This window comes from Martes martes, assembly GCF_963455335.1.
Source record: "Martes martes genome assembly, chromosome: 7".
NCBI classification, from domain to species: Eukaryota; Metazoa; Chordata; class Mammalia; order Carnivora; family Mustelidae; genus Martes; species Martes martes.
The window spans coordinates 63,096,769-63,122,061 of NC_137894.1; the positions used below are offsets into that span (position 1 = coordinate 63,096,769).

Sequence of the window (25,293 nt, forward strand, 5' to 3'; positions counted from 1 at the left end):
AATGGTTAAACCTGAGTGTTTTTATGCTAGGTCAGATGAAAAGTGGAAAGTTGTGGAAAGATGTGATAAGACAAAGGGTATGAGGTAAGCGTAGTAAGCTGGGGGAAATGTAGCAAGGTCTATTTGTTCAGATTCTTCTTGGTGTTGCTCTGTCTTGGATATAAAAATGTTCCTTCCCTCTAGGTCCAGGGAGGGTACCTTTCACGTGAGGGTTTTATGACCTGCTTCAGGAAAGGTCAGAAAGTCCTTCCTTCACATACCATTTCTCATATTCCTTCAGCTTAAAATATTTAATATGCCAAGGTATTGTATTTGGGCGTGGCGTGTTCTGAATCCTGTCATTCCCCCATCTGAGACTTCAAGAAATATCATTCCAGAAGCTGAGTTGGTAGACTGTCCCATAACCCATTGAACCTGTCTCTGTCCTGAGACAAAGACAGAGTCTTTCGTTTCAAGGGAAACGAGAGAAAAATAACAGTTAATGATTGGAACCAGTTTTTAGCCCAGAAGACAGTCAGCTAAGAAGATTTTCTAGATATTGGACTTGAAGCATGTTCAGGTGAAATAAGGACAAGGCACTGGAACTATGACATATTTTCCTGGTTTACACTTGGAATGTCTCTGACAGTGTCATCAAGTGATCTGGAGAATTTTCTTTCTTTTTTTTTTTTTTTTCCTTTTTAAAGATTTTATTTATTTGTTAGCCATAAGCAGGAGAAGAGGCAAGCAGAGGGAGAAGCACACTCCCTGCTGAGCAAGGACCCCACTGTGGGACTCCATCCCAGGCCTCTGGGATCATGACTTGAGCTGAAGGCAGACACTTAACTGACAAAGCCACTCAGGCGTCCCGATCTGGTGAATTTTCAAGGTGACTCACATAGGAACGCACAAAATTTTTCTTTTCTTTTCTTTTTTTTAAAGACCCTATTTATTTATTTGACAGACAGAGATCACAAGTAGGCAGAGAGGCAGGCAGAGAGAGAGGAAGGGAAGCAAGCTTCCTGCTGAGCAGAGAGCCCGATGGAGGGCTCGATCCCAGGACCCTGGGATCATGACCCGAGCCGAAGGCAGAGGCTTTAACCCACTGAGCCACCCAGGCACCCCCCCAAAATTTTTCCATATATGAACTGTTGTGGTGATTTCTCTGAAGTTTACATTTAAGTTGTCCAGCTTCAGTTTGCACGGCTTTGGGAAAAGGACACTTTCAATTTTTAGTAATTCAAAGTCAGAGGGTGGGGAAAAATTAGAAACTAGAAGAATTCAAGATGCGATCTGGTTAACAAGTAGGTAATCTTTTTTTAAAAGATTTTATTTATTTATTTGAGAGAGAGAGTGAACAAATGCGAGCTTGGGATGGGGCAGAGGAATAGGGACAAGCAGATTCCCGGCCAAGCAGGGAGCCCAACACAGGGCTCCATCCCAGGACCCTGGGAGCATGATCTGAGTTGAAGTCAGATGCTTAACCGACTGAGCTATCCAGGTACCCTAGTAGGTAACAAAATCTTAAAGACAATGAACAGGATTAGAATTAATACCCATGAAGGTGTGCTATAGTTTTTTATTGAAGCATCATTTTTTCCTCTATAGTCACCACCATTTCTATCAAAGTAAGACTAATCCGTTTGCAAAATAAAGCTAGTCTCATTAAAATTGATCTGATTATTTATATAAGTACAGCAACAATAGTGATTGCCCACATAGGTCTTTTGAGTTTGTTTGCTGGGACTTTTCATAAGAAATCTCAGATTCGAATTTTAAAAGCCTTTAGAGGTTAGGAAGCCAAGCCAAGGAAAACCCAATAAATAAATACTAACACCTGCAGTCAACCTTAGATTTGTGAAGCTGGTCATACTGAATTTTATGCATCATTCTGAAGTATGATATTTAGTCAGATCCTTGGTAATATAACTAAAGTTTCCAAATATGTCCTAATAGCAGGAGAACAGATTCTTACTGAATTTTCCCAACTAACTATATTGCATGAAAATGAGATTACTCTGTTTCTGAATTTTCTAGTGATCAGGTAGGGGGAAAAATTACTTCATCTTTATTAACAAAGGTATATTTTTACAAACTGCTGTAAGTTATAGATTGCTTAAGAGAAAAGAGAAAAATTTTTCCTTAAATCTGAAAAGCAAAACCAGCAACGTTGGATAGTGTGTCATGAATCCTGTAACTATTCATTTACCCGCATTCTTTATTAAAGTGGTAACTTGTTGAGAACTGTCTTACTCTTTTTTATTTTCTCAGACTTCATATACATAGTGAGCATTTGTTAAATACTTGTTAAACTTATTGTATCAGTTTTGTGATTTTTATTTGTAGATAGTGACAATCAAAATGATAGCTTGATCATAAATTATATCAATATATAGTTATAAGAATTTCCTAGTTTTAATTTCTTTATTCTAAAATTCTTAGTCCTAGAACTATTGTAGTCACTCTTTTTTATTTTATTTGTTTTAAAAGATTTATTTATTTATTTATTTGACAGGCAGAGACACAGAGAGAGAGGGAACATAAGCAGGAAGAGTGAGAGAGGGAGAAGCAGGTTTTCTTTTTTTTTTTTTTTTTTTTTTAAAGATTTTATTTATTTATTTGACAGTCAGAAATCACAAGTAGGCAGAGAAGCAGGCAGAGAGAGAGAGGAGGAAGCAGGCTCCCTGCTGAGCAGAGAGCCCGACATGGGGCTCGATCCCAAGACCCTGGGATCATGACCCGAGCCGAAGGCAGAGGCCTTAACCCGCTGAGCCACCCAGGCGCCCCGAGAAGCAGGTTTTCCACTGAGCAGGGAGCCCGATGTGGTCCTCGATCCCAGGCCCCTGGGACCATGACCTGAGCCAAAAGCAGATGCTTAATGACTGAGCCATCCAGCCTGCCTGTAGTTACTCTTTTTTTTTTAATTGTAGTTTATCAGCTGTTTAAATTCTTCTATTTTTCTAAAACCTGACTACTAATTTTGCCACTGTGTAATATTTTTAAAGATTTATTTATTTATTTTAGAAAGAGAAAGCGCGTAAGAGCATGGGTTTTGGGGCAGAGGAAGAGGGAGAGAGAGAACCTCAAGCAGACTCCCAACTGAGTGCAGAGCTCGGGTTTCATAGCAGGGCTTAATCCCATGACCCTGATATCATGGCCTGAGCCAAAATCAAGAGTTGAATGCTCAACTGACTGAGACACCCAGGTGCTCCTGCCACTGTTTAATTTCTAATCTATCTTATACTTATTTTATTCTTTGCTATTTTTTTTTAAGTTTTTAGGTTTTAAACTTTAATTTTTAGTTTTAGATACTTAAATCTTTATATTTCTTTTTCTTACTAATACATTTAAACTAACTTTTCTTGAATGCCTGTTAGGCAGAACCTTATGCATTTATAGCTATAATTTTTCCTGACTAGATATGGGAGGAATAATCTTAGATTTTATGCAATAATCACCACAAAAATTTTGGCACTTTAAAATTTAGTATTTTTTTGTTTTTTAGGTTAGCATATCATATTTTTATTGATGTATTTTTATAAATTTAATTTTGTATTGCCACATCATTTGGAAATGGCTGTGTTGGCATGTTTCATTAAATTTGGAAGATCTCTTTGGGTTGGTTTAATTTAAAATGTAGAATGTAGGCTATATTGTGACATAACATGGAGTCTAGGGGATATTTCAAAGTATCCTGGAGGCATACTCCAAGGAGGGAGTCAGATATTCTCCAAGGTAGTTGAAACTGAAAATTCATGTAAGGCCTACCTGTTTGCCAGTAGGAAGGACATATCCTGTATATTTAGATGCCTTGAATAGAAAAAACTGTTCTTTTTAAATGTCAGCTTTATCCTGAAAGTCACAAAGACAGTTACTCAAAACAGTAGGCAATGATCAGGCTGCCTTTCATATGGTTTTTTTCTGTATAGCATATGTCAGGGTAAGTAACAGCAGGAGTTCGTTTATTTAACCAAGGTTAATGATTCTCCTGAACAGCACTGGAGAGACAAGCTAGAGTATCAGAGAGTATATCATTTTTCTATATATGTATATTTATGGATTTTTTTTTTAAAGATTTTATTTATTTGACAGACAGAGATCACAAGTAGGCAGAGAGTCAGGCAGAGAGAGAGGAGGAAGCAGGCTCCCCGCTGAGCAGAGAGCCTGATGCGGGGCTTGATCCCCACTGAGCCACCCAGGCGCCCCTATATATATGAATTTTTTTTTTAAAGATTTTATTTATTTATTTGACAGACAGAGATCACAAGTAGGCAGAGAGGCAGGCAGAGAGCAAGGAGGAAGCAGGCTCACTGCTGAGCAAAGCCTGATGCGGGGCTCGATCCCAGAACCCTGAGACCATGACCTGAGCCGAAGGCAGAGACTTAACCCACTGAGCCACCCAGGCGCCCCTATATATATATATGAATTTTTAAAAGTACTTTTCAACCTCTGATCCTCATGGTTTAGTGAGTTCGCCTTTGATATATCCACTCTGCTCACACATGGTAAACAAAAATATAAAAAAGAGGGCTAAGAAGTTACAGATAATCTCAAAACAATGCTAACATTTCTGTGGTCAAGAAACAAAAATACTAGATAATGTAAAGAACTGAATTATTGCACTTATGATGCTCAGGTCTGGAAATGTAGGTTTCTAGGAATTCAGCTTTTAAAAGCAACCAGAATGATACAGGAGCCTCACTTGTTGCTTAAAGCCAAGACCTGGTTATTGCTCCATTTCACTTGGCAAAGGAAACAGAAAATAAAGCTGTTGCTGGCTGTTATCAACATTATCTGGTATCTGATAGTATTACTGCTATCAGTATTTAGCAACCTGAAGGCTTACGGGGACAGGAATTTGGGGATGCAGCCTTGTAACCATGCTACATGGTCCTACCACACCATCATTGGTTTTATACTGAATTTGTGCTATCCCCAGTAGCATCATGCAATAGAAACTCTGAAATGTCATTATAAATCTCATTCTAGACTGGGGAACTGGGTAAAAATATCTTTAACCTTACCAGATAATATGAGTTGACATAGAGAAGGAAAAAGAGAGAAGATGTGAACAAATACCCCACCTACATGGAAAATCTGTCAGCAAACCAAAACTCGAAAATGTATGAAAATATTAATGCTAAGGGACATAGCCACCATATCAACAATTGAAATGTGAAAACAATTTTATCTAACAGCCTGCTAAAAACAAAATATATTTAAGGATGCCCAAAGAGGTAAATAAAGAGATAATTTACTAAAAAAAGAGAGAAGAGGGGTGTCTGGGTGGCTCAGTGGGTTAAGGCCTCTGCCTTCGGCTCGGGTCATGATCCCAGCGTCCTGAGATCGAGCCCCGCAAAGGGCTCTCTGCTCAGCAGGGAGCCTGTTTCCTCCTCTTTCTTTCTCTGCCTACTTGTGATCTCTGTCTGTCAAATAAGTAAATAAAATCTAAAAAAAGAGAGAGAGAGAGGGAAGAGATTAAGAAAGAGGCAGAGGTAAAGCAAAACCAGATAAATATAAAAGCCAGTTTTACATTTTAGAAAGTCAAAATATAATCACTGCAATAAAAATCAGTCTATGAGATGCTAGACCATGAAAATAATTGACTGAAATAAGTGATTTGGAAACTTGTACTTAGATTTTTTTTTGAGGATTTTATTTATTTATTAGACAGAGAGAGGAAACATAAGCAGGGGGAGTGGGAAAGAGAGAAGCAGGCTTCCCACTATGCAGGGACCCTGATGCAGGGCTCAAGCCAGGACCCTGGGATCATGACCTGAGCCAAAGGCAGACGCTTAACCAACTGAGCCACACAGGCATCTGTGTATTGAGATATTTACCAGGAATATAGCACAGAATGGCAAAGAGGTGGATTTAGAGACAAATACGTCATATGTATATATGACAGATGTTAAGACGAAAGATATATGTATATCTAATAAGAGTTTCAGGTAGAGAATGGAGGAAATGGTAGATAATCAATACTTGAAAATAATTTTGAAGAATTTGAAGAGCTCAATTTTTGCAGTTGAATAAGGACATGCATGTGTTCTCAGAACAAATGTGCCTATTGAGTGTCAAGTAGGATAATGAAGAAAATCTTTGCTTTTAGGCATTGTAGGGAAACTTCAGAGTATCCAAAAATAAAGGGAAAAAGTCTTAAATGATACCAGAAGATATAGATTATTTCCAAGGAATGACAGTTATATTGACAGTAGACTTTTCATAAGCAACTCAAATGACAAAAGATAATGGAATAGTATCTTCAGTGTGGTGAGTGGAAAATAACTACCAATGTAGAATGTACCAGCTAATAAGGATAAAGAGGATAAAATGAGGACATATTCAGTTGCACAAGACTGAGTGTACATCTCATAAACAAACTCAATGAAGGATAAAACTTATTCTTTAGTAAAAAGAAAGTTGAAGAGTGCTAATAGTAACTACAAAAAAATGGGATATCAAATTGATCAAACCTATTGGTAAATTTATTGACTTAAAATTATTTTTGTTTTAAGACAGCACAAACAGCGAATAAGGGGCGCCTGGGTGGCTCAGTAGGTTAAGCCTCTGCCTTTGGCTCAGGTCATGATCTCAGGATCCTGGGATCGAGCTCCGCATCAGGCTCTTTGCTCAGCAGGGAGCCTGCTTTTCCCCCCTCTCTCTGCCAGCCTCTCTGCCTACTTGTGATCTCTCTGTCAAATAAATAAATAGATAAATAAATAAATAAATAATAAACGAGAAGGTATTCAGGGGTAAAGTGAAAAGGTTCATGTCCTGCTCAGAAAGAGGATAGAAATATTGAATACTTTGTAATGTTTAAAATATGTATAAATTATGTATGTTTAAAAATTAAGGGTTAAGGTGCCTGGCTGGCACAGTTGGTAAAGCATGTGACTCTTGATCTCAGGGTCATGTGTTCAAGCCCCATGTTGGGGATGGAGCCTACCTAAAAAAACAACTAATTAAAAAAGAAAAACTTAAAAATCAAGGGTAATCACTTAAAAAAATAGAAATACAATGTACTACTTCCATCTATCAGTGGATAGAAAAAGGGAAAGGAGGTAAATTTGAAAGAAAGAAGAAAATTTAAGGGCGCCTGGGTGGCTCAGTGGGCTAAGCCTCTGCCTTCGGCTCAGGTCATGATCTCAGGGTCCTGGGATCAAGCCCTGCATCAGACTCTCTGCTCAGCGGGGAGCCTGCTCACCCACTCACCCTCCCCTACCCCCGCCTGCCTCTGTGCCTGCTTGTGACATCTCTCTCTCTGTCAAATAAATAAATAAAATCTTAAAAAAAAAATTTTAAAGAAGAAAATCTAAACAGTAAAATCAAAGAAATAAGATCAAATATTACAAAAACTATGATAAAGATAAACAGGTTAAATTTATCAAAAGAGATCATTAAAGGATACAAAAGCAGAATCTAGCTATAAAAGGTTTACAACTAAATCTTAAATACACACAGAAAATATGAAGGACTATGAAAGCTATTTCTCACTTCTTGAATATGAGCAAATCTTTGCTCAAGTTCCTTGTTTTCTGTTCTTGGGAACTTGAGCAAATATTTGTACACACGTATTCATAGCAGCATTATTCACAGTAGCCAAAAGGTAAAGCAGCCCAAGTGATCATTGCTGAATGAATGGATAAACAAAATGTGGTTTATAGGTACAATGGAATACTACTCAGCCAAAGAAAAGAAGGAAATTCTGATACATGCTACAACATGGATGAACCTTGAAGACATTATGCTAGGTGAAATAAGCCAGTTAGGAAAGGACATTATTATTATTCTACTTATTTGAGGTACCTAGAGTAGTCAAATATACAGAAACAGAAAGAGTGGTAGTTGCCAGGCCTTGGGTCAGGGAGAGGATATTACTGTTTAATGAACATGGAGTTTTCAGTTGGGAAAGATGAAAAAAGATCTGGACATGGATGGTAGTAGTGGTTGCACAGCAGTGTTAATGTATTTAATGCCATTGAACTGTACACTTAAAAATGGCTAAGATGGTAAGTTTTATGTAATGTATGTTTTACCTTATTTCAATAAAGATACTCCTTAGTGAAAACTAAAGAAAGTCGATATAAAGTATTAAACAAATGGTGGTGGATATTATGGAGGGCACGTATTTTATGGAGCACTGGTGTGGTACATAAACAGTGAATTTTGGAACACTGAAAAAAAATTAAATTTTAAAAAGATACCACTTAAAAAAAAGAAAAAGAAAAAAAAAGTATTAACATGACAAAATAGATTTTAAGGAAAAAAGAAAAAGGTTACTCCATGATAAGAGGAACAACTATAAACTTTTATTTATTTATTTTGAGAGAGAGAAGAAGAGCACAAGCCAGGGGGAAAGAGGGAGGGGGTAAAGAGAGAGGGCGAAGCATACTCCTCTCTGAGCAGGGACTGTGACTTAGGGCTCAATCCTAGGACCTTGGGATCATGACCTAAGCCAAAGGCAGACACTTAACCAGCTGAGCCACCCAGATGCCCCTCCTTTATCTTATTTTATTTTTAAAGATTTTATTTATTTATTTGACAGACAGAGATCACAAGTAGTCAGAGAGGTAGGCAGAGAGAGAGGAGGAAATAGCCTCCCCACTGAGCAGAGAGCCCCATGTGGACCCTGCAGTTATGACCTGAGCCAAAGGCAGAGGCTTTAACCCACTGAGCCACCCAGGTGCCCCTAGGTGCCCCTATTTTTAAAAAGATTTTATTTATTTATTTTAGACAGAGCGGGATGGGGGAGTGAAGCAGTGGGAGAGGAACAAGCAGGCTCCCCACTGAGTGCAGATCCCCACTTGGGGTGTGATTTCAAGACCCCAAGATCATGACCTGAATGGAAACCAAGAGTCAGTCAGAGGCCTAACCTACTGAGCCACCCAGGTGCCCCAGATCCCTACATTTAGTAGAGAGACTTTTTAAAGTGTACATGGAACAATTACAGAAATTGGCTAGATCCTAGGTCACAGAGAGTCTTGATAAATTTTAGAAATTTATATCATGAATAGTATCTTAAAACCCCTATATTATAAACTTAAAAGTATCAGTCAAGAACTTTTTTTTGAGGGGGAATTAATAATCAGCACTTTAAAAATTGAACGGTAACATAGTATCACACATATCAAAATGTGAGAAATACATACAATAAATTTATGGCCTTGAAAGCAGTAAGAAAAAAAGCCCTAAAAATTAAATGAGTTGAGGGGCATCTGGGTGGCTCACTTGGTTAAGCCTCCAACTCTTGGTTTCTGCTTAGGTCATGATCTTGCAATTGTGGGATCGAGGCCCAAATTAGGCTTTGTGCTGAGTGCAGTCTGCTTCAGATTCTCTCTCCCTCTCCCTCGCTTTCTCTCTCTCTCTCTCTCAAACAAATAAATAAAATCTTAAAAAAAATTAAATGAGTCAAATTCAAAATAGTAATAATAGTAGTAGAGGTAGAAGTAGTTATCCTGTTACTACTACTAATGATGATGATAGTAATATAATAGCTAACATTGGAGTGGTTAGTATGTGCCAGTTTTTGTTCCAAAGGTATTTGTATGTATAAACTCATAACAAATCAGTGTGTAGATTTTATTCCCATTTTATAGACTGGAAGCAGACACAAAGAAGTTTCATAGTACTTTTAAGATTACTTAGCTAGGGGCACATGGGTAGCTCAGTCAGCTAAGCATCTCCCTTTGGCTCAGGTCATGGTCCCAGGGTCCTGGCATCAAGCCGCACGTCGGGGGTTCTCTACTCAGCAGGAACCTGCTTCTCCCTCTCCCCGCTGCTCCCCCTGCTTGTATTCTCTCTCTGTCAAAGAAATAAGTAAAATCTTAAAAAAAAAAAAAAAAGATTACTTAGCTAGTAAATAGCTGAATCAGGGTTAGACCAACCCTGACCTCAAAGACAAATCTGACCTCACAGAAAGGAGAAAAAGAATAGCAGCAGATATGGGAAGAATGTAGAAGAGAGGGAAAAAAATAGTAATAGCAATCATAAGTGAAGTGGAAAATAAAGAATAACTAGGAGCAAAAATAAAAACAAACTAGATAAACCTCTAGTAATACCAACGAAAAAAATAGAAAAGATAAAAATCAGTAATATTAAAAAAAACAGAGATTAGGGGCACCTGGCTGGCTAGGTCAGAGGAGTGTGTGACTTGATCTCAGGGTCATGAGTTCAAGCCCCATGTTGGATGTAGAAATTACTTAAAATCTTAAAAAAACAGAGGGTATACTTCAGATCTTTAAATCACAAGAAATTTTTATCTAAAACTTGACAATAAATTTGAAAACTTAGATCAAATGGGTAATATTCTGGAAAATTAATTACCAAAATTGGCTCAAGACAATTTGAAAACCTGAATAAACTGATGACCATTAAGTAAATTGAATAATCAAATCTCACCACACCCCAAAAGAGACTAGTATAACTAATAAGAGAGTTTAGCTAGATAACTAAATTCAGAATCACTATATGAAATCAATAAAACTGAAAATTGGTTCATTGAAAAGACTAGTGAAAAGAAGGCCTCTAACACAGATCAAGACAGAAAGAGATGGCACAAATTATTATCAGGAATGAAAAAGAGCATCCATATCAGCCCTACAAATAATATTAGAGGATATTTAGTGAAGTATTATTATGAATTACTACCAAAACATTGGAAAATGTAGAAGTGGATAGTATTCTAGAAAAACACCTTTATATAAAACTGACAGAAGAAGATACGGAAAATCTGAATAGTTCCGTGTTTATTTAAGATATCAAATCTGGGGCGCCTGGGTGGGTCATTTGGTTAAGTGCCCAACTCTTGGTATGGGGCTCAGGGCATGATCTTGGGGTAGTGAGATCCACTTAGGGCTCCACGCCCTGCACTGGGCTCTGCGCTCAGTGGGAATCTGCTTGTCCTCCCTCCCTTGCACACTCATGCTCTCTCTCTAAAATAAATAAATAAAATCTTAAAAACAAAATAGATATTGAATCTGGGGACACCTGGCTCTCTCAGTTGTGACACTTGATCCTGGAATTATGGGTTTGAGCCCCAAGTTGGGTGTAGAGATTTCTTAAAAATAAAATCTCTTTTAAAAGATTTTATTTATTTGAGAGAGTGAGCAAGAGAGAAAAGGAGCAGGGGAAGGGAGAGGGAGAAGGAGACTCCCCACTGAGCAGAGAGCCCAGCGTGGGGGTTGATCCTGGAACTCTAGGATCATGACCTGAGCTGCAGGCAGATGCTTCACCCATTGAGACACCCGGGTGCCCTTAAAAGTAAAATCTTTAAAAAGAATAGATCCTTAATCTGTAATTTAAAACCTTCCCTTAATGAAATTTTCATGCCCAAATGGTTTCATGGTTGAATTCTTCCAAACACTTAAAAGAAGAACTAAAACCAATCTATCGTGAACTTTTTCAGAGAATTGAAAATGAGGTAGCACCTCTCGACTCATTTTATGAAGCCAGTGTAAGTTGGATGGCAGAACTAAGTATTTTATGAAAAAGGAAAATTACAGGACAATTCCTGCCAACATAGTACATCTAAAAATACTGAAAAAAATACTAGCATATCAGATCCAGAGATAGATAAAAATATATACATGATGACCGTGTTGTGTTTATTCTCAAAATGCAAGGTTATTTAATATTTGAGAAGCAGTCTATGTAATTCACCATATTAACAAAATATATGGGACAGGTTGAGTAGGTGCATCTCAATACGTGCAAGGAAAGCATTTGAAGAAATTCAACATATATTCATGATAAACAACAAACTCTAAGCAAACTAGGACTAGACAGTAATTTCCTTAATCTGATGAAGACTATCTACAAAAATCCTATAACATCAGTTAATGGTGAACTATCAAAAATTTTCCTTTTGAAATCATGAACACCAACATAACCTCTATGATCATTTATTTTCAGCTTTTCACTGTAGGTCCTAGTAAATGATATAAAAGGAGAAAAAATAAACAGTATAGAGATTTAAAAGGAAGAAATAAAACTGGTAAATTGATATTATTTGCAGGTATAATTGTATATGTGGAAAACAAAACAGTCTACAAACTATAAAGTAAATAAGAAATAAGCATTTAGCAAAGTTATTAGAAGACTAATATAAAAAATTAATTGTGTATGTCAGCAAAAAAAGTGAAAATTTTAAAAGAAAAAACTTTTTTTTTAGTTTTTTTTTTTTTTTTTTTTTTTGACAGAGAGAGAGATCACAAATAGGCAGAGAGGCAGGCAGAGAGAGAGGGGGAAGCAGGCCCCCTGCCGAGCAGAGAGCCCGATGCGGGGCTCGATCCCAGGACCCTGAGATCATGACCTGAGCTGAAGGCAGAGGCTTTAACCCACTGAGCCACCCAGGCGCCCAAATAAATAATTTAAAAAAAAAAAATCTAAAAAAAGGGGCGCCTGGGTGGCTCAGTGGGTTAAAGCCTCTGCCTTCAGCTCAGGTCATGATCTCAGGGTCCTGGGATCGAGCCCCGCATCGGGCTCTCTGCTCGGCAGGGGGCCTGCTTCCCCCTCTCTCTCTGCCTGCCTCTCTGCCTATTTGTGATCTCTCTCTCTCTGTCAAGTAAATAAATACAATCTTTAAAATTTTTTTTAAATTATTTATTTGACAGGGAGAGACACAGCAAGAGAGGGAACACAAGCAGGGGGAGTGGGAGAGGGAGAAGCAGGCTTCCCGCCAAGCGAGGAGCCTGATGTGGAGCTTGATTCCAGGACCCTGGGATCATGACCTGAGCCAAAGACAGACACTCAACGACTGAGCCACCCAGGCTCCCCAAAAGAAACTATTTTTTATAAGATTTTTATTTTAAGGGGCACCTGGGTGGCTCAGTGGGTTAAGGCCTCTGCCTTAGGCTCAGGTCATGGTCCCGCGGTCCTGGGATCAAGCCCCGCGTGGGGCTCTCTGCTCAGCAGGGAGCCTGCTTCCCTTCCTCTCTCTCTGCTTGCCTCTGCCTACTTGTGATCTCTGTCAAATAAATAAATAAATAAAATCTTAAAAAAAAAAAGAAAGATTTTTATTTTAAGAAATCTCCACACACAACCAGCAGCCCAAACTCACAACTCTGAGATCAGGAGTTGCATGCTCCACTGACTGAGCCAGCCAGGCGCCCCCCCAAAACTATTTTTAATAGCATAATACATCAGATTCTTGAAAAAAATCTAACAAAATATTCGCAAGAACTTCTATAAACTACAGAACATTATTGACAGATATTAGATGATATATAAGTAAATTCATGTTGATAGATTGGAAGGCTCAATGTTGAAGATGTCGGTTCTTCTCTGATTGATCTAGAATTCCAGTCCTATCCCATTCATTATCCACATTTTTTTTTCTTTTTGGTGGAAATTGGATGGAATTTGGTGGAAATAAAGTGATTCTGAAATATATATGGTAATGCAAAAGACTAAGAATAGCCAGGACAATCTATAAGAAGAATGAAACTTAGTGACTTCTACTATCAGACATCAGGATTATTATAAAACTATTATTGATGAGGTAATTAAGACAATATGGTATTGGCACAAGAATAGACAGGTGGACCAGTGGAACAGATTGAAGAATGAAGAAATTAACCACACATATATAGTCACTTGCAAAGTTGATAATATAATGCAATGGGTGAAAGGATAGTCTTTTCAATAACTAGTATTGGGTCATTTTCATAGCCAAATGGGAAAATACTAACCTTGGCTCTCCTACCTCCACAATATACAAAATTAAAATCAAGATAGATGGCAGAGCTTTTTCACAACAGGTATTCTGCCAGAAAACAGGTGTTGTGAAAACCACCGCTAAACCTAAACCAAAATAGGAAAGGAAAAGACTCACATCAACATCATTGTCATTGGGCACGTTGATTTAGGCAAGTCCACCACTACTGGTCATCTGATCTACAAATGTGGGATTGACAAAAGAACTATCGAAAAATTTGAGAAGGAGGCTGATGAGATGGGAAAGGGCTCCTTCAAGTATGCCTGGGTCTTGGGTAAACTGAGAGCTGAACTTGAATGTAGTTATCACAACTGATATCTCCCTGCGGAAATTCAAGACCAGCAAGTATTATGTGACCATCATTGAAGCCCCAGGACACAGAGACTTTATCAAAAACATGATTATGGGCACATCTGAGGCCGACTGCTGTCCTGATTGTTGTCGCTATGTTGGTAAATTTGAAGCAGGTTTCTCCAAGAATGGGCAGACCTGTGAGTGTGCCCTTCTGGGTTACACACTGGGTGTACAACAACTAATTGTTGGTGTTAACAAAATGGATTCCACTGAGCCACCCTATAGCCAGAAGAGATAAGAGGAAATCGTTGAGGAAGTCAGCACCTACATTAAGAAAATTGGCTACAACCCCGACACAGTAGCATTTGTGCCAGTTTCTGGTTGGAATGGCAACAACATGCTGGAGCCAAGTGCTAACATGCCTTGGTTCAAGGGATGTAAAGTCACCCGTAAAGATGGGAATGCCAGTGGAACCACACTGCTTGAAGCTTTGGATTTCATTCTGCTTCACCTCGTCTAACTGACAAGCCCTTGTGTCTGCCTCTCCAGGATGTCTACAAAATTGGTGGAATTGGTTCTCTCTCTCCCTGTGGGCTGAGTGAATACTGGTGTTCTTAAATCTGGCATGGTGGTCACCTTTGCTCTGGTCATTGTTAAAACTGAAGTAAAGTCTGTTGAAATGCACCATGAAGCTTTGAGTGAGGCTCTTCCTGGGGACAGTGTGGGCTTCAAGGTCAAGAACATATCTATCAAAGGTGTTTGTTGTGGCATTGTGGCTGGAGACAGCAAAAATGACCCACCAGTGGAAGCAGCTGGCTTCACAGCTCAGGTAATTATCCTGAATGATCCAGGCCAAATTAGTGCTGGATATGCACCTGTGCCGGATTGTCACATAGCTCACATTGCTTGCAAGTTTGCTAATGGAAGGAGAAGATAGATCATCCTTCTGGAAAAAAGCTGAAGATAGTCCCAAATTCTTGAAGTCTGGTGATGCTGTCATTGTTGATATAGTTCCTGGCAAGCCTATGTGTGTTGAGAGCTTCTCTGACTATCCTCCTCTGGGCCCTTTTGCTGTTCATGACATGGGACAGTTGGTTGCCGTGGGTGTCATCAAGGCAGTGGACAAGAAGGCAGCTGGAACTGGCAAGGTCACCAAGTCTGCCTAGGAAGCTCAGAAGGCTAAATTAATATCATCCCCAATAGCTGCCACCCCAGTCTTAAATCAGTGGTGGAAGAATGGTCTGAGATCTGTTTGTGTTAATTGGCCATTTAAGTTTAATAGTAAAAGACTGGTTATTGATAACTGCATTATAAGACCTTCAGAAGGAAAGGAGAATGTCTTGTGGACCATGTTTTGTGTGTATGTGTGTGTGTGGCAGTTTTAAGTTGTATGTTTTTATTTCTATTTTATTTAAAAGATTTTATTTATTTATTAGAGAGATAATGAAAGAGAGAGAGCACGAGATGGGGGAGGGTCAGAGGGAGAAGCAGAATCCCCACTGAGCAGGGAGCCTGATGCAGTACTCAATTCTGGGACTCCAGGATTATGACCTGAGTCGCCCAACCAACTGAGTCACCCAGGCACCCAAGTTATATGTTTCTAGAATCAGTTCTTTTTAGTGGAAACAACTTGACCAAAAATCTATCAGCTATTTTGAGACCCATTAAGACAAAAGTTTAATGAGGAAAAAAAAGATTGCACATTTAAAATTAAAACTAATAAAACCTCTAGAAGAAAACAAAATGGTATCTTCATAACATGGGATAGGGAAAGATTTCTTAAACCAGATTAACCTCCTCTCCCCTAAAAAAGCTAACCATGAATTTAAAAAATGATAAATTGGAGTTGATTAAAATTAAGAACTTTTGTTAATCAGAACATCAATCATAAGAGTGAGAAGATGCACATACCCTACAACTTAGTACCTAATATGTACTTTAAAACACTGTACAAGAATATTCATTGTTTATTACATTAAAATTGGAAATGAATATTCATCAGTATGAGAATGGATAAATCATTGTGTATACAATGGAATTATACATATGATGGAATTATATATAGGAATTCATATGAATGAACAAAACCACATTTATCAACATGAATAAATGTAAAACAGATACATTATGCTATGTTGGAAGTCCTAAGATCATCCTCAGGTTTGATGATTGACTAGAAGGGCTCACAGGACACAGAAGAATTATACTCACAGTTACGGCTTAGTACAGTGAAAGGACAGAGACTGGAACCAGCAAATGGAAAAGGCTCATGGGGCAAGATTCAGAAGAAAGCTGATGTAAGCTTCCCGGTGTCTCCTCCCAGTGGAGTTGCATGGAGATTTGTTTAATCTTTTGAGTGAACATTTGTGACAAAACGTGTGAACTGTTGCCAGCTCAGGAAACTCACTTGATCCTTGGGGTCTAGAGTGTTTATTGGGGGTCAGTCATGTAGTGCCCACATGTCGTGTGATGCCCTTATGACTGAGCTCATACTCTAGCCCTTATATCCTCCACCTAGCAAGAATAAATATACACCATAAGTTGCTTTGTTAGGATAAACTTATCTAATCATACTGGTATAGCATGGCCCAAGACCTCAGCCATACAAAAATGCTTATCAGGCAGAACATTCCATAGGCTCAGAAGTTATCTTCCAGCTACCAGCCAACCACCAGTCCCAAAGACAAACCTTTCTTTGGAATGTACCAGGTTTGAGCAAACCAGGCATGCCAAGTTGACTCTTTCCTGCCCAGATGCTGTGTATTTAAGATTTAGAGGCTGGTGAATCAATACTACTTATTAATGAATACATAAACTTTCAAGGGATGTTTAACACTCAGTTTAAGATAGAGGTTATCTTTGGGATAAGAGGAGAATACTAGGGAGAGGTCCTGGGGAACTTCATGTATCTGTAATGTTTTCTTTATTGAAAGTTCTAAAATATGTCTAAATTAGACAAAATTCTAGATGATGGAAACATGGATATTATATTCTCCACACTTCTGTGTATATCTAAAAATATTTAATAATGAAAAATAGAAAAATCTGTCAAACTTTTGTAAAGTATGGAACATAGTGCTATATTATAAAGAAAAATTCAAAACAAAACAAAAAAAAGAAAAAAAAATTTTGTAATGGCGCCTTGCTGGATTAGTTGGTAGAACATGGGGCTCTTGATCTCTGAGTTCTGAGTTTAAGCCCCATGTTGAGTAGAGAGCTTACTTTAATTAAAAAAAAGAAAGAAAGAAAGAAAAATTTTTCAGGGCACCTGGGTGGCTCAGTAAGTTAAGCATCTGCCTTTGGCTCAGGTCATGATCCCAGGGTCCTGGGATTGAGTCCCACATCTGGCTCCCTGCTGAGCTCCCTGCTTTTCCCTCTCCCTCTGCAGCTCCCCCCTGCGTATGTTTTCTCTCTCTCTCTCTCTCAAATAAATTAATAAAATCCTTTAAAAAACTATTAAGAATATTTGAATACCAAAGCTGAAATGAAGTGTCCAACTATTTAATGTATGTGAGATTAAAGTACTTGTCATAAATATGTTACCATGTGCCTGGTAAAAAATTAGCAAATTTTTTTCTGAATAAAAGTAATTACTTCTAATTACTTACTAAAAAATTAGCAAATTACTTCCTGCCTCTGGCTCCTGTATTTTAGGCTGGTTCTGAGACTAGTCCAGTAGGTTTGGTGGAGGATAAAAGCAAAAGGTAAAGGAGAAGAGCGTTTGACCTCAATGCAAATCAAATTGTTTCCATTCTCTTCTTCTCCTTCCCCCTCATAGAATTAGTCTTAAAAAAAAAAAACAAAAACGTAGCCTATGGGTAATGTAAAGAAGGGGAAAGAGCAGTTGAACCTCTTTCCACTGGGAATGGGAGTGAGGGAGTGATGAAGGTCGAGTTATTCATATGCTGTTAGACATAATTTCCAGCTACCATGCTTCTTTCATTTCCCTGGTTTCTCTTTACCTTCCATAAGTCCACAGTCAATTAACAGATTCTTTCCTGTGCCTACTACATGCATGTCCTATACTTTGAGATGTAAAATAAGTATGGTCTTTTTGCCCCCTAATGTGCCTCGTAATGAAGTCAAAGTAAGCTGTTCAAAAGCCATTTGGTAGTTTTCCCTATGCATTGCTTGGTGGGGAAAGCCTACAGTAACATTTTTATCCAGTTTGCACACCCCACTCTTCCAGCATTCAAACTCTAACTCATGTCTCAACAGATTATAAGTTATCACATGCCAGGGACCCTCAAGGATACTTGAAGTAGTCAAAACTGTAGGTGTCATTTGAATGTGTTGATTTCCAAATGAATGGTACAAAGTGGATACCAGAAGTAGATAAAGGCTAGAAAAAGAGGTTGCCTTCCCTAGAGTAAAATTTCCTTTACTTTCTCTCTGGAGTTACTATGACCAACTCAGATTGATTCATTTTCTTTATAATAGTGATAACATATTAAAAGAATGACTAGAAAAACATAAAATCTGTTTTTCATACAATAGTTGAGAAATTGAAACCTATAAGCAATCCTTGAGCTAATGAAGCAAAAAAGTGACTTATCTTGGTTTGATTTCCATTATGGGATTAAAATTTATGTTCTCTTGATTGAAATGCCTTGTGATTGAGAAATGTTATCATTATTTGTTGTCAACCTTTCGTTTTCTACTGGTATTGCAAGTTTGCAGTTTGATGTTTAAGGAGTTTTATAGAATACTTGTCATTCTGTATGAAGTTCTGTTGTATTGTTTAAAGTGAACTGAAAAGTGTATCAATAATCTCTTAGGATTTTTTTTCAGATCTTGATACCACCCAAAGACTTTTCAGTAGCTAGAGTGTATGTTGCTTCTTTCTTCATGTGCTTGTGTTTAAACTGTTTGAGATGGAACTAGTATCTTGTTACTGATGGGCTGTAAGTTAATCATTTTCAAGCAGCCACCAGGATGAAAATAATATTCAAGTACACAATTGAATTTTGCAAAAATATAAGGCGATTTGGGGATCCAAACTAAATATAATTACTGTATCACTCACCTACCTGGGCACAGTTTTAGCATTATGGTTACTAAGAAATAGGACAGAATTAAAAATCTTTAAATAGGTAAAATGCTTCAGAGATAAAATACAATATTTAATTCTTGTTGAATATATCACAGTTTTACACCATCGTGTGATGACTTTACCCTCATTACTTCCTTTTCCCCTTCTTAAATTCAGTCATTACCTAAGATCACTCCTTCAATTTATAGCTGTTGTCTGTGAATATTCATTTCCTAATAGAAATTATCTTGCCATAATTTAACTTGTCATTTTTATATTTATGAATCTTAAATCTATACAGCTAGCCCTCACTTTGTGCCCACAGTCTAGTTCTGTATTTCCAGACATCTATAAAATACTTTCATTTGGACATCTTACTGTAACCCTAAGTTCAGTATACCAAAAGCATTTGCTTTCCCATACATTCTCAGTTGTTCCATTTGGGTGCAAATATCTTTATTTTTAGTTTCCAGGCAGGATTATAAACTCATTCTTTGAGTCTTCCCATTCCATTGTGCCATGTATTCAGTTTGTCATTTTTAAATCTATTTGATTCATTCATTCCTAACTAATTTCTTTTATATCTTCCTAGTCTAAGTCCTCATAGCTCCTTACCTGAATAGATAGTGGAGTTGCTATGGTACATAAGCCAGATTAGATTCCTGTTCTCAGAGAGCTTAAAAGAAATCATGACGGGGCACTGGGTGGCTCAGTCGTTAAGCATCTGCCTTTGGCTCGGGTCATGATCCCAGGGTCCTGGGATCGAGCCCCACATCGGGCTCCCTGCTCCACGAGGAGCCTGCTTCTCCCTCTCCCACTCCCCCTGCTTGTGTTCCTTCTCTCACTGTGTCTCTCTGTCAAATAAATTAATAAAATCTTAAAAAAAAAAAAAAAGGCATGACAACTGGCTATTGACTCCTGCATAAAGTCCAGACTTACTATCCAGTGGTGGTGATAGTCTCCATGTTCAGATGTCACTTTCTAGGTCATTGGGTATAGCACACACAACATTGCTTTCTAAATATTTGTTTACATGTTTGTCTCCCTTACTACAATAGATGTAGAGATGGTAAGTTTATTTTTGCATTAGAGTGCCCAGTACAATACCTTTCACATACATTAGTGGGTCTTTGTTGGATGAAAAAGCATTGTAGATAATTTCATGTACGTTGTCATTATTCTAACGTGGACCTTGTGAAGTGGATATAGTAGGCCCTTTAAAGTCTCTAACTGTAAAGGTTTTCCATAATTATTCCTAATTTTCTTGTCTAAACTTCCTCTTTCTACAGTCTAATATAAATCCAGTCAAATTAATCTCTCTACTCTCTCCTGAATACTTCATCTACCTTCTTAGCTTATCCATTGAATATTTCTTTCCTTCACTCTGTCATGGTCCAGTATATTTGCCTCTTTTTTGAAACCTTCCCTTCTAGCTCCAACCCATACAGATTTTTCCCTTATATAACTCTTTCTGCAGATATGTTGCCTGACAATCATACAATTTAGCAGCCTGTTCTATTTATTATTGTTAGGCATTTTTATTTATACTTCATATCTATTCACTGTTTAATGTGAAGTTTGATGTCCCGACTTGACTGGCAACATTGTTTAGCTGGTTCTTTTTTCTCTATTGTTTTGGCTATCATAGTGTTAGAAACCCTATATGAAGGGTTAGCTCTTTCTCCAAAGATGAAAATTCTGTATTTATGATAGCACAGATTACTTATTCAGCAAAGGACAGTGGTGTGGTAATCCATTCTTTTTTTTTTTTTTTAAGTAATCTCTATGCCCAAACTTAAAACCTCGAGATCAAGAGTCTCACACTCCATTGACTGAGCCAGCCAGGTGCCCCTGTGGTTGATTTTTTAAGCATTCTTATTATTGATTTTCTGGTTGTCTCTGTCTAGTGTCTCATGTCACTAATTGTAGTATTATAATTTTAGGAGTGAATTCACTTTAGTCAGATCACCAAACACCTATAAAGGAAAGAAACTGTAAATTGTTCTGTTGGAATATTATAATAGGTATAGGAGGACGATTTTTTTGGTTAGTTTACCATGTCTGATAATATTAACTATATTTCACAGTAACTTTAGACCAATTTTTTAGCCTTCTATATTTTATAACTTATAAAAATAAAAAAAATTCTTAGAGGAAATGGTATACCTTGAGAAATTTACAGGTAACTACCATATTAAAATGTTTATATATAAAACAGCAGTTTCTTACTGCATAAGGATGATTTAACTACTCCAGGTACTTAGATCGTAATAAATATTATATTAAAAAAAAAAGAAGGGGCACCTGGGTGGCTCAGTGGGTTAAAGCCTCTGCCTTTGGCTCAGGTCATGATCCCAGGGTCCTGGGATCAAGCCCACATCGGGCTCTCTGCTCAGCGGGGAGCCTGCTTCTCCCTCTCTCTCTGCCTGCCTCTCTGCCTACTTGTGATCTCTGTCTGTCAAATAAATAAATAAAAATCTTAAAAAAAAAAAAAAAGGAAAATATAGGGCGCCTGGGTGGCTCAGTCATTAAGCATCTGCCTTCAGCTCAGGTCATGATCCCAGAGTCCTGGGATCAAGCCCCACATCGGGGTCCCTGCTCTGGTGAGCCTGCTTCTCCCTCTGCCTGTTCCCCCTGCAGTGCGCGCTCTCTCTCTCTCTCTCACTGTACAATAAATAAACAAAATCTTTTTTTAAAAAGTAAATACAGATCTCTATAAATCTCCCTTTTTTCTGCTTACATTGCTGTCATCTCTTTTATTGTTAGTGAAAGAAATAATAACAAAAGCCACCCAGATGTTTTGTATTACTATCCTTAGGAGACAAGATGTCTTTCTCACAAATTAGCTTACATATTCTTCTTGTTTCTGGTTGTTGTTGTTTTTTTTTTTTCCTTTTTAACTCTTTTATATCCATTTCTTTAACTCTATTTTATCAACGTTTCCTTTTTTTTTTTGTTTTTGTTAAGTGTACATATCCAACCTTATTCTGGAATAGATGTAAGATGACTTTGTGCTCTTTTTACTGGCCTCAATTACTTAAGTCTCCTGTTGTAAACATGCCCCATCCTTGAAAGCCTATGTAAGAGTGACTTGTTCTTTAACTATTTTCTTGATTAACTCTTTACCCAGCAAATAGAAATATATTGGCCTAATGATGTGGTGAGCTATTTATAGACTTGACCAATATCTCCATAATTCTTTCCATTTGTACTTAAACTTTCTTTCCAAGCAAAAAAGTCATTAATTTTTTTTCCTGAGTGTCTCATTGCAATGTAATTCTTAAAAATATAATTCAAAAATTTTTAGACTTATCATAGAAAGTTTTTACAATTTTTTAAAGTCTTAAATTCTTTCATTATCAGTAAGTTGCTGTTATTTCCATTTTAGGGTTTGGAATAAAATTTACTTTTATGCTACTTAAATTTAATGTCAAATTAGAGATTAACTTGTGTTTGTGAGTCAGATCTTTGTGTGCCTAACATTTTTATTTTCAGTATTTAGTTATTGAATAGCTTACTACAGTAGATGCTATTTCTATTGCTCTTTTTTATTTATTTTTCTGAATGTGTGCAATGTAACAATCTCACGTAGGTCAACTTAAGCTTCCTTAAGCTTAACAGGACTTAAAAGTCTTGTTTAGGATATGGGAAATAATAAATCAGAATTAAATGGGGTGTTTTTTCAAAACACATACCAGTAGGAATTCTGATGGTTTATTCTTTCTGCCATCTCTCCTTGGAAATCCAAAACTATAGTGAGTCACTGTCACTGAAGAAACCTGAGATAGCCCTCAGTTGTGTTAGTCTTAGCATCCGAAAAGAAGCTAATCTGCATAGTACTTGTTTATTTTTACAAAAAAAGTTATCAAAATTATTTATAGAAAGTGGTATTTTATAAGCAATAAATGACTAGAGATTCCAAATATGTATTGTATCTAGTAATAAAATTATTTATTATTCTTCTAAAGTGGTAAATTAGACAAATACTTATATTGGAGAAGTTGTCGGTTATTAGGAAAACAGTTCTGAAAATATTCAAACCTTAAGTAGCAAGTACTAAAATTAACACAAAAGAAATTATTTTAAAAAAAGTTTTCAATCTTCATTCTTATTTCTTTTTTGTCTTGGATAACCTTCACAAAATGTATCTTTTTTATAACCCGTACCCTCAAAGTTGCCAGGTTTCACTTGTCTACTTTCTGGTCTGCCTCCAGTGTAGGTCCCTTCTTTTCTTCTCTCTTTACTCTTGAATTAATCCTCTACCTACTTCACAGGCCGATTCTTTGATGAGAATGAATCCCCTGTTGATCCGCAGCATGGCTCTAAACTGGCGGATTATAATGGGGATGATGGTAACGTAGGTGAGTACGAGGCAGACAAGCAGGCTGAGCTGGCTTACAATGAGGAAGAAGATGGTGATGGTGGAGAGGAAGACGTCCAAGGTGAGCGTGGGCCCGGCCTCCATGCTGTGACCGTGAAAACCACCTCTAAATTTTTTGGTTGAATTTGTGTAGAATTTTTCCCACTTACTAGTGGCATTACAATCCTAATACAAAGAGATCCTGTGTAGTTTTTCAGTTTTATTTTGAAAACAATTTTATGATAGTCATATTTATAAATCTTAATTATTTTAAGTATTTTCATTTTAGTTATCTTAAATATGTTATTGATATAATTTGAAACTCAAGAGTATTCAGAAATTTTAGATTTAAATTGCTTGAAATAGCTCTAGAGTTAATCTGAGGCAAATACTCCCAGTAAATAATTCTCATCTGAAAACATTTCATTATTCCAGGTACAAATATTGACCAGACAACCTTTTTGTTATAAGGGAAGCCCCAAAAGTAATGGTCTCCTCCACAATGAAGATGATTTCACTACTGATTCAGTATAGGAAGGCTGTTTCTGAAATTTTTCTGAGCAGCTGAAAATTTATATTTAATGGTTTGTAAAGATTTGTCTGTTTTATGTTTAATACACAGATTCAACGTACTTTCCTTGTTAACTGTAACTTCTGAGCTTTTAAGTTACTAAAAGTTCAGAATTTACTTGTGTGCATGCAGCCCTACCCATGCATGCGTATCAGAGTATGTTGCATTATTCCAAGTTTTTAGGCTTGTTTTTTGCCTACTAATATCATTTAGTAGTATTTGTGGAACTTTTTCTCTTTTCTGTAAAAGTCAACCATGAACATAATGTCTGATGTATTTGATTTTATAATGTGCTGCATGAAATATTTTCCAATGTAAACTGTTTTGATTTCTTCCTTAACTCTTTTTTTTTCTTCCTTTATTCTTTTTAAAGTAATCAGATATTATTTAGGTTCATGACAAGGGTTGTTTTTATAAAAACTCAAAATATAGTTGTCCTAGAATACTACATTAGTTAATGGAAAAAGGGAAATTAGAGACTCAGTGTTCCACGCTGGCATTGTTTCGATAGTACATTCTAATTTTGGAAGAATGGTTGTTGTAAACAGAAAGAGATAATAATCATCTAGGAGTTATTTAAGGATGCATTAATGAGAACTCAAACACTGTTTAGAGCTATTGAATAAATTACATCACCTTTTCTATAATCTCATCCATTTTTCATAAATTTTACCATTTTTTTTCTTATTGCTTTGTGATTTGCCTGGATTATATTTTTTTGTAGTTATTTATAACATTGTTTTCAGGCGTTTTCGTGCATGTACATTATATCACCAGTTAGATTGTAAGCTCTTGGAGGGCAGGAATTTTCATTTCTTTTGCCTTATATTTTGTTTGTATCCTTTTCTGCCTTCACATTCACCCATCCACCCCCCGCCAAAGTACTTAGCATACATAGGGCTCTGGGTAAATGTTAACTGATAATTTTATGCTTTCTCATTGACTTTTTATTCTTATAACTGTGACTAGAATAATAACCTTTCAACTTCTGGTCTTACAAACTTAGTTTATACTTTGTCTAGTTTTCATTCATAAGAGCTGCTATCTATCATGTCACTGGATAATTTTGAGGTTGTTATTAGAGCAAATAATTTCAACTATAATTGAAAAGCATTTCTTATGTTTTAGGGTATCTTAAAGTTAATGACTTTGTCACAAAATTTCAGTTATTTTGTATGGCTTTTATCCATAGTAAGTACATTTATCTTCAGTGTCCTCTTTCTCTCTCCCTCTCTCTCTCTCTCTCTCTCTCTCTCCTGTTCCCTTCTCCTTCTCTCACCCCTAGTTCTCATTGCCACATTAGGTCTCCAGTACCCTAATGCTGCTCTGCTGCTTTTCCT

The 25,293-nt window shown here is 37.1% G+C and overlaps 1 protein-coding gene and 1 pseudogene across 3 annotated transcripts in view; both read left to right on the plus strand.

The window, feature by feature from the left end:
• Window positions 1-25,293, plus strand: part of GOLM2 (golgi membrane protein 2) — a 106,504-nt gene that overhangs the window by 73,265 nt on the left and 7,946 nt on the right. Inside the window, exon 9 of one of the 2 annotated variants that reach the window (XM_080807884.1) lies at window positions 23,297-23,464. The exons of the other annotated variant lie outside the window; for it this stretch is intronic. Within the exon in view, the coding sequence (XP_080664010.1) occupies window positions 23,297-23,464 (168 nt within the window). The remainder of the gene's footprint in view (window positions 1-23,296; window positions 23,465-25,293) is intronic. 2 annotated transcript variants of the gene reach the window in all.
• LOC308346042 (elongation factor 1-alpha 1-like) lies at window positions 11,315-15,156 on the plus strand (annotated as a pseudogene). Its single transcript has 2 exons — window positions 11,315-11,438; window positions 13,797-15,156. The product of its transcript is annotated as an elongation factor 1-alpha 1-like (transcript).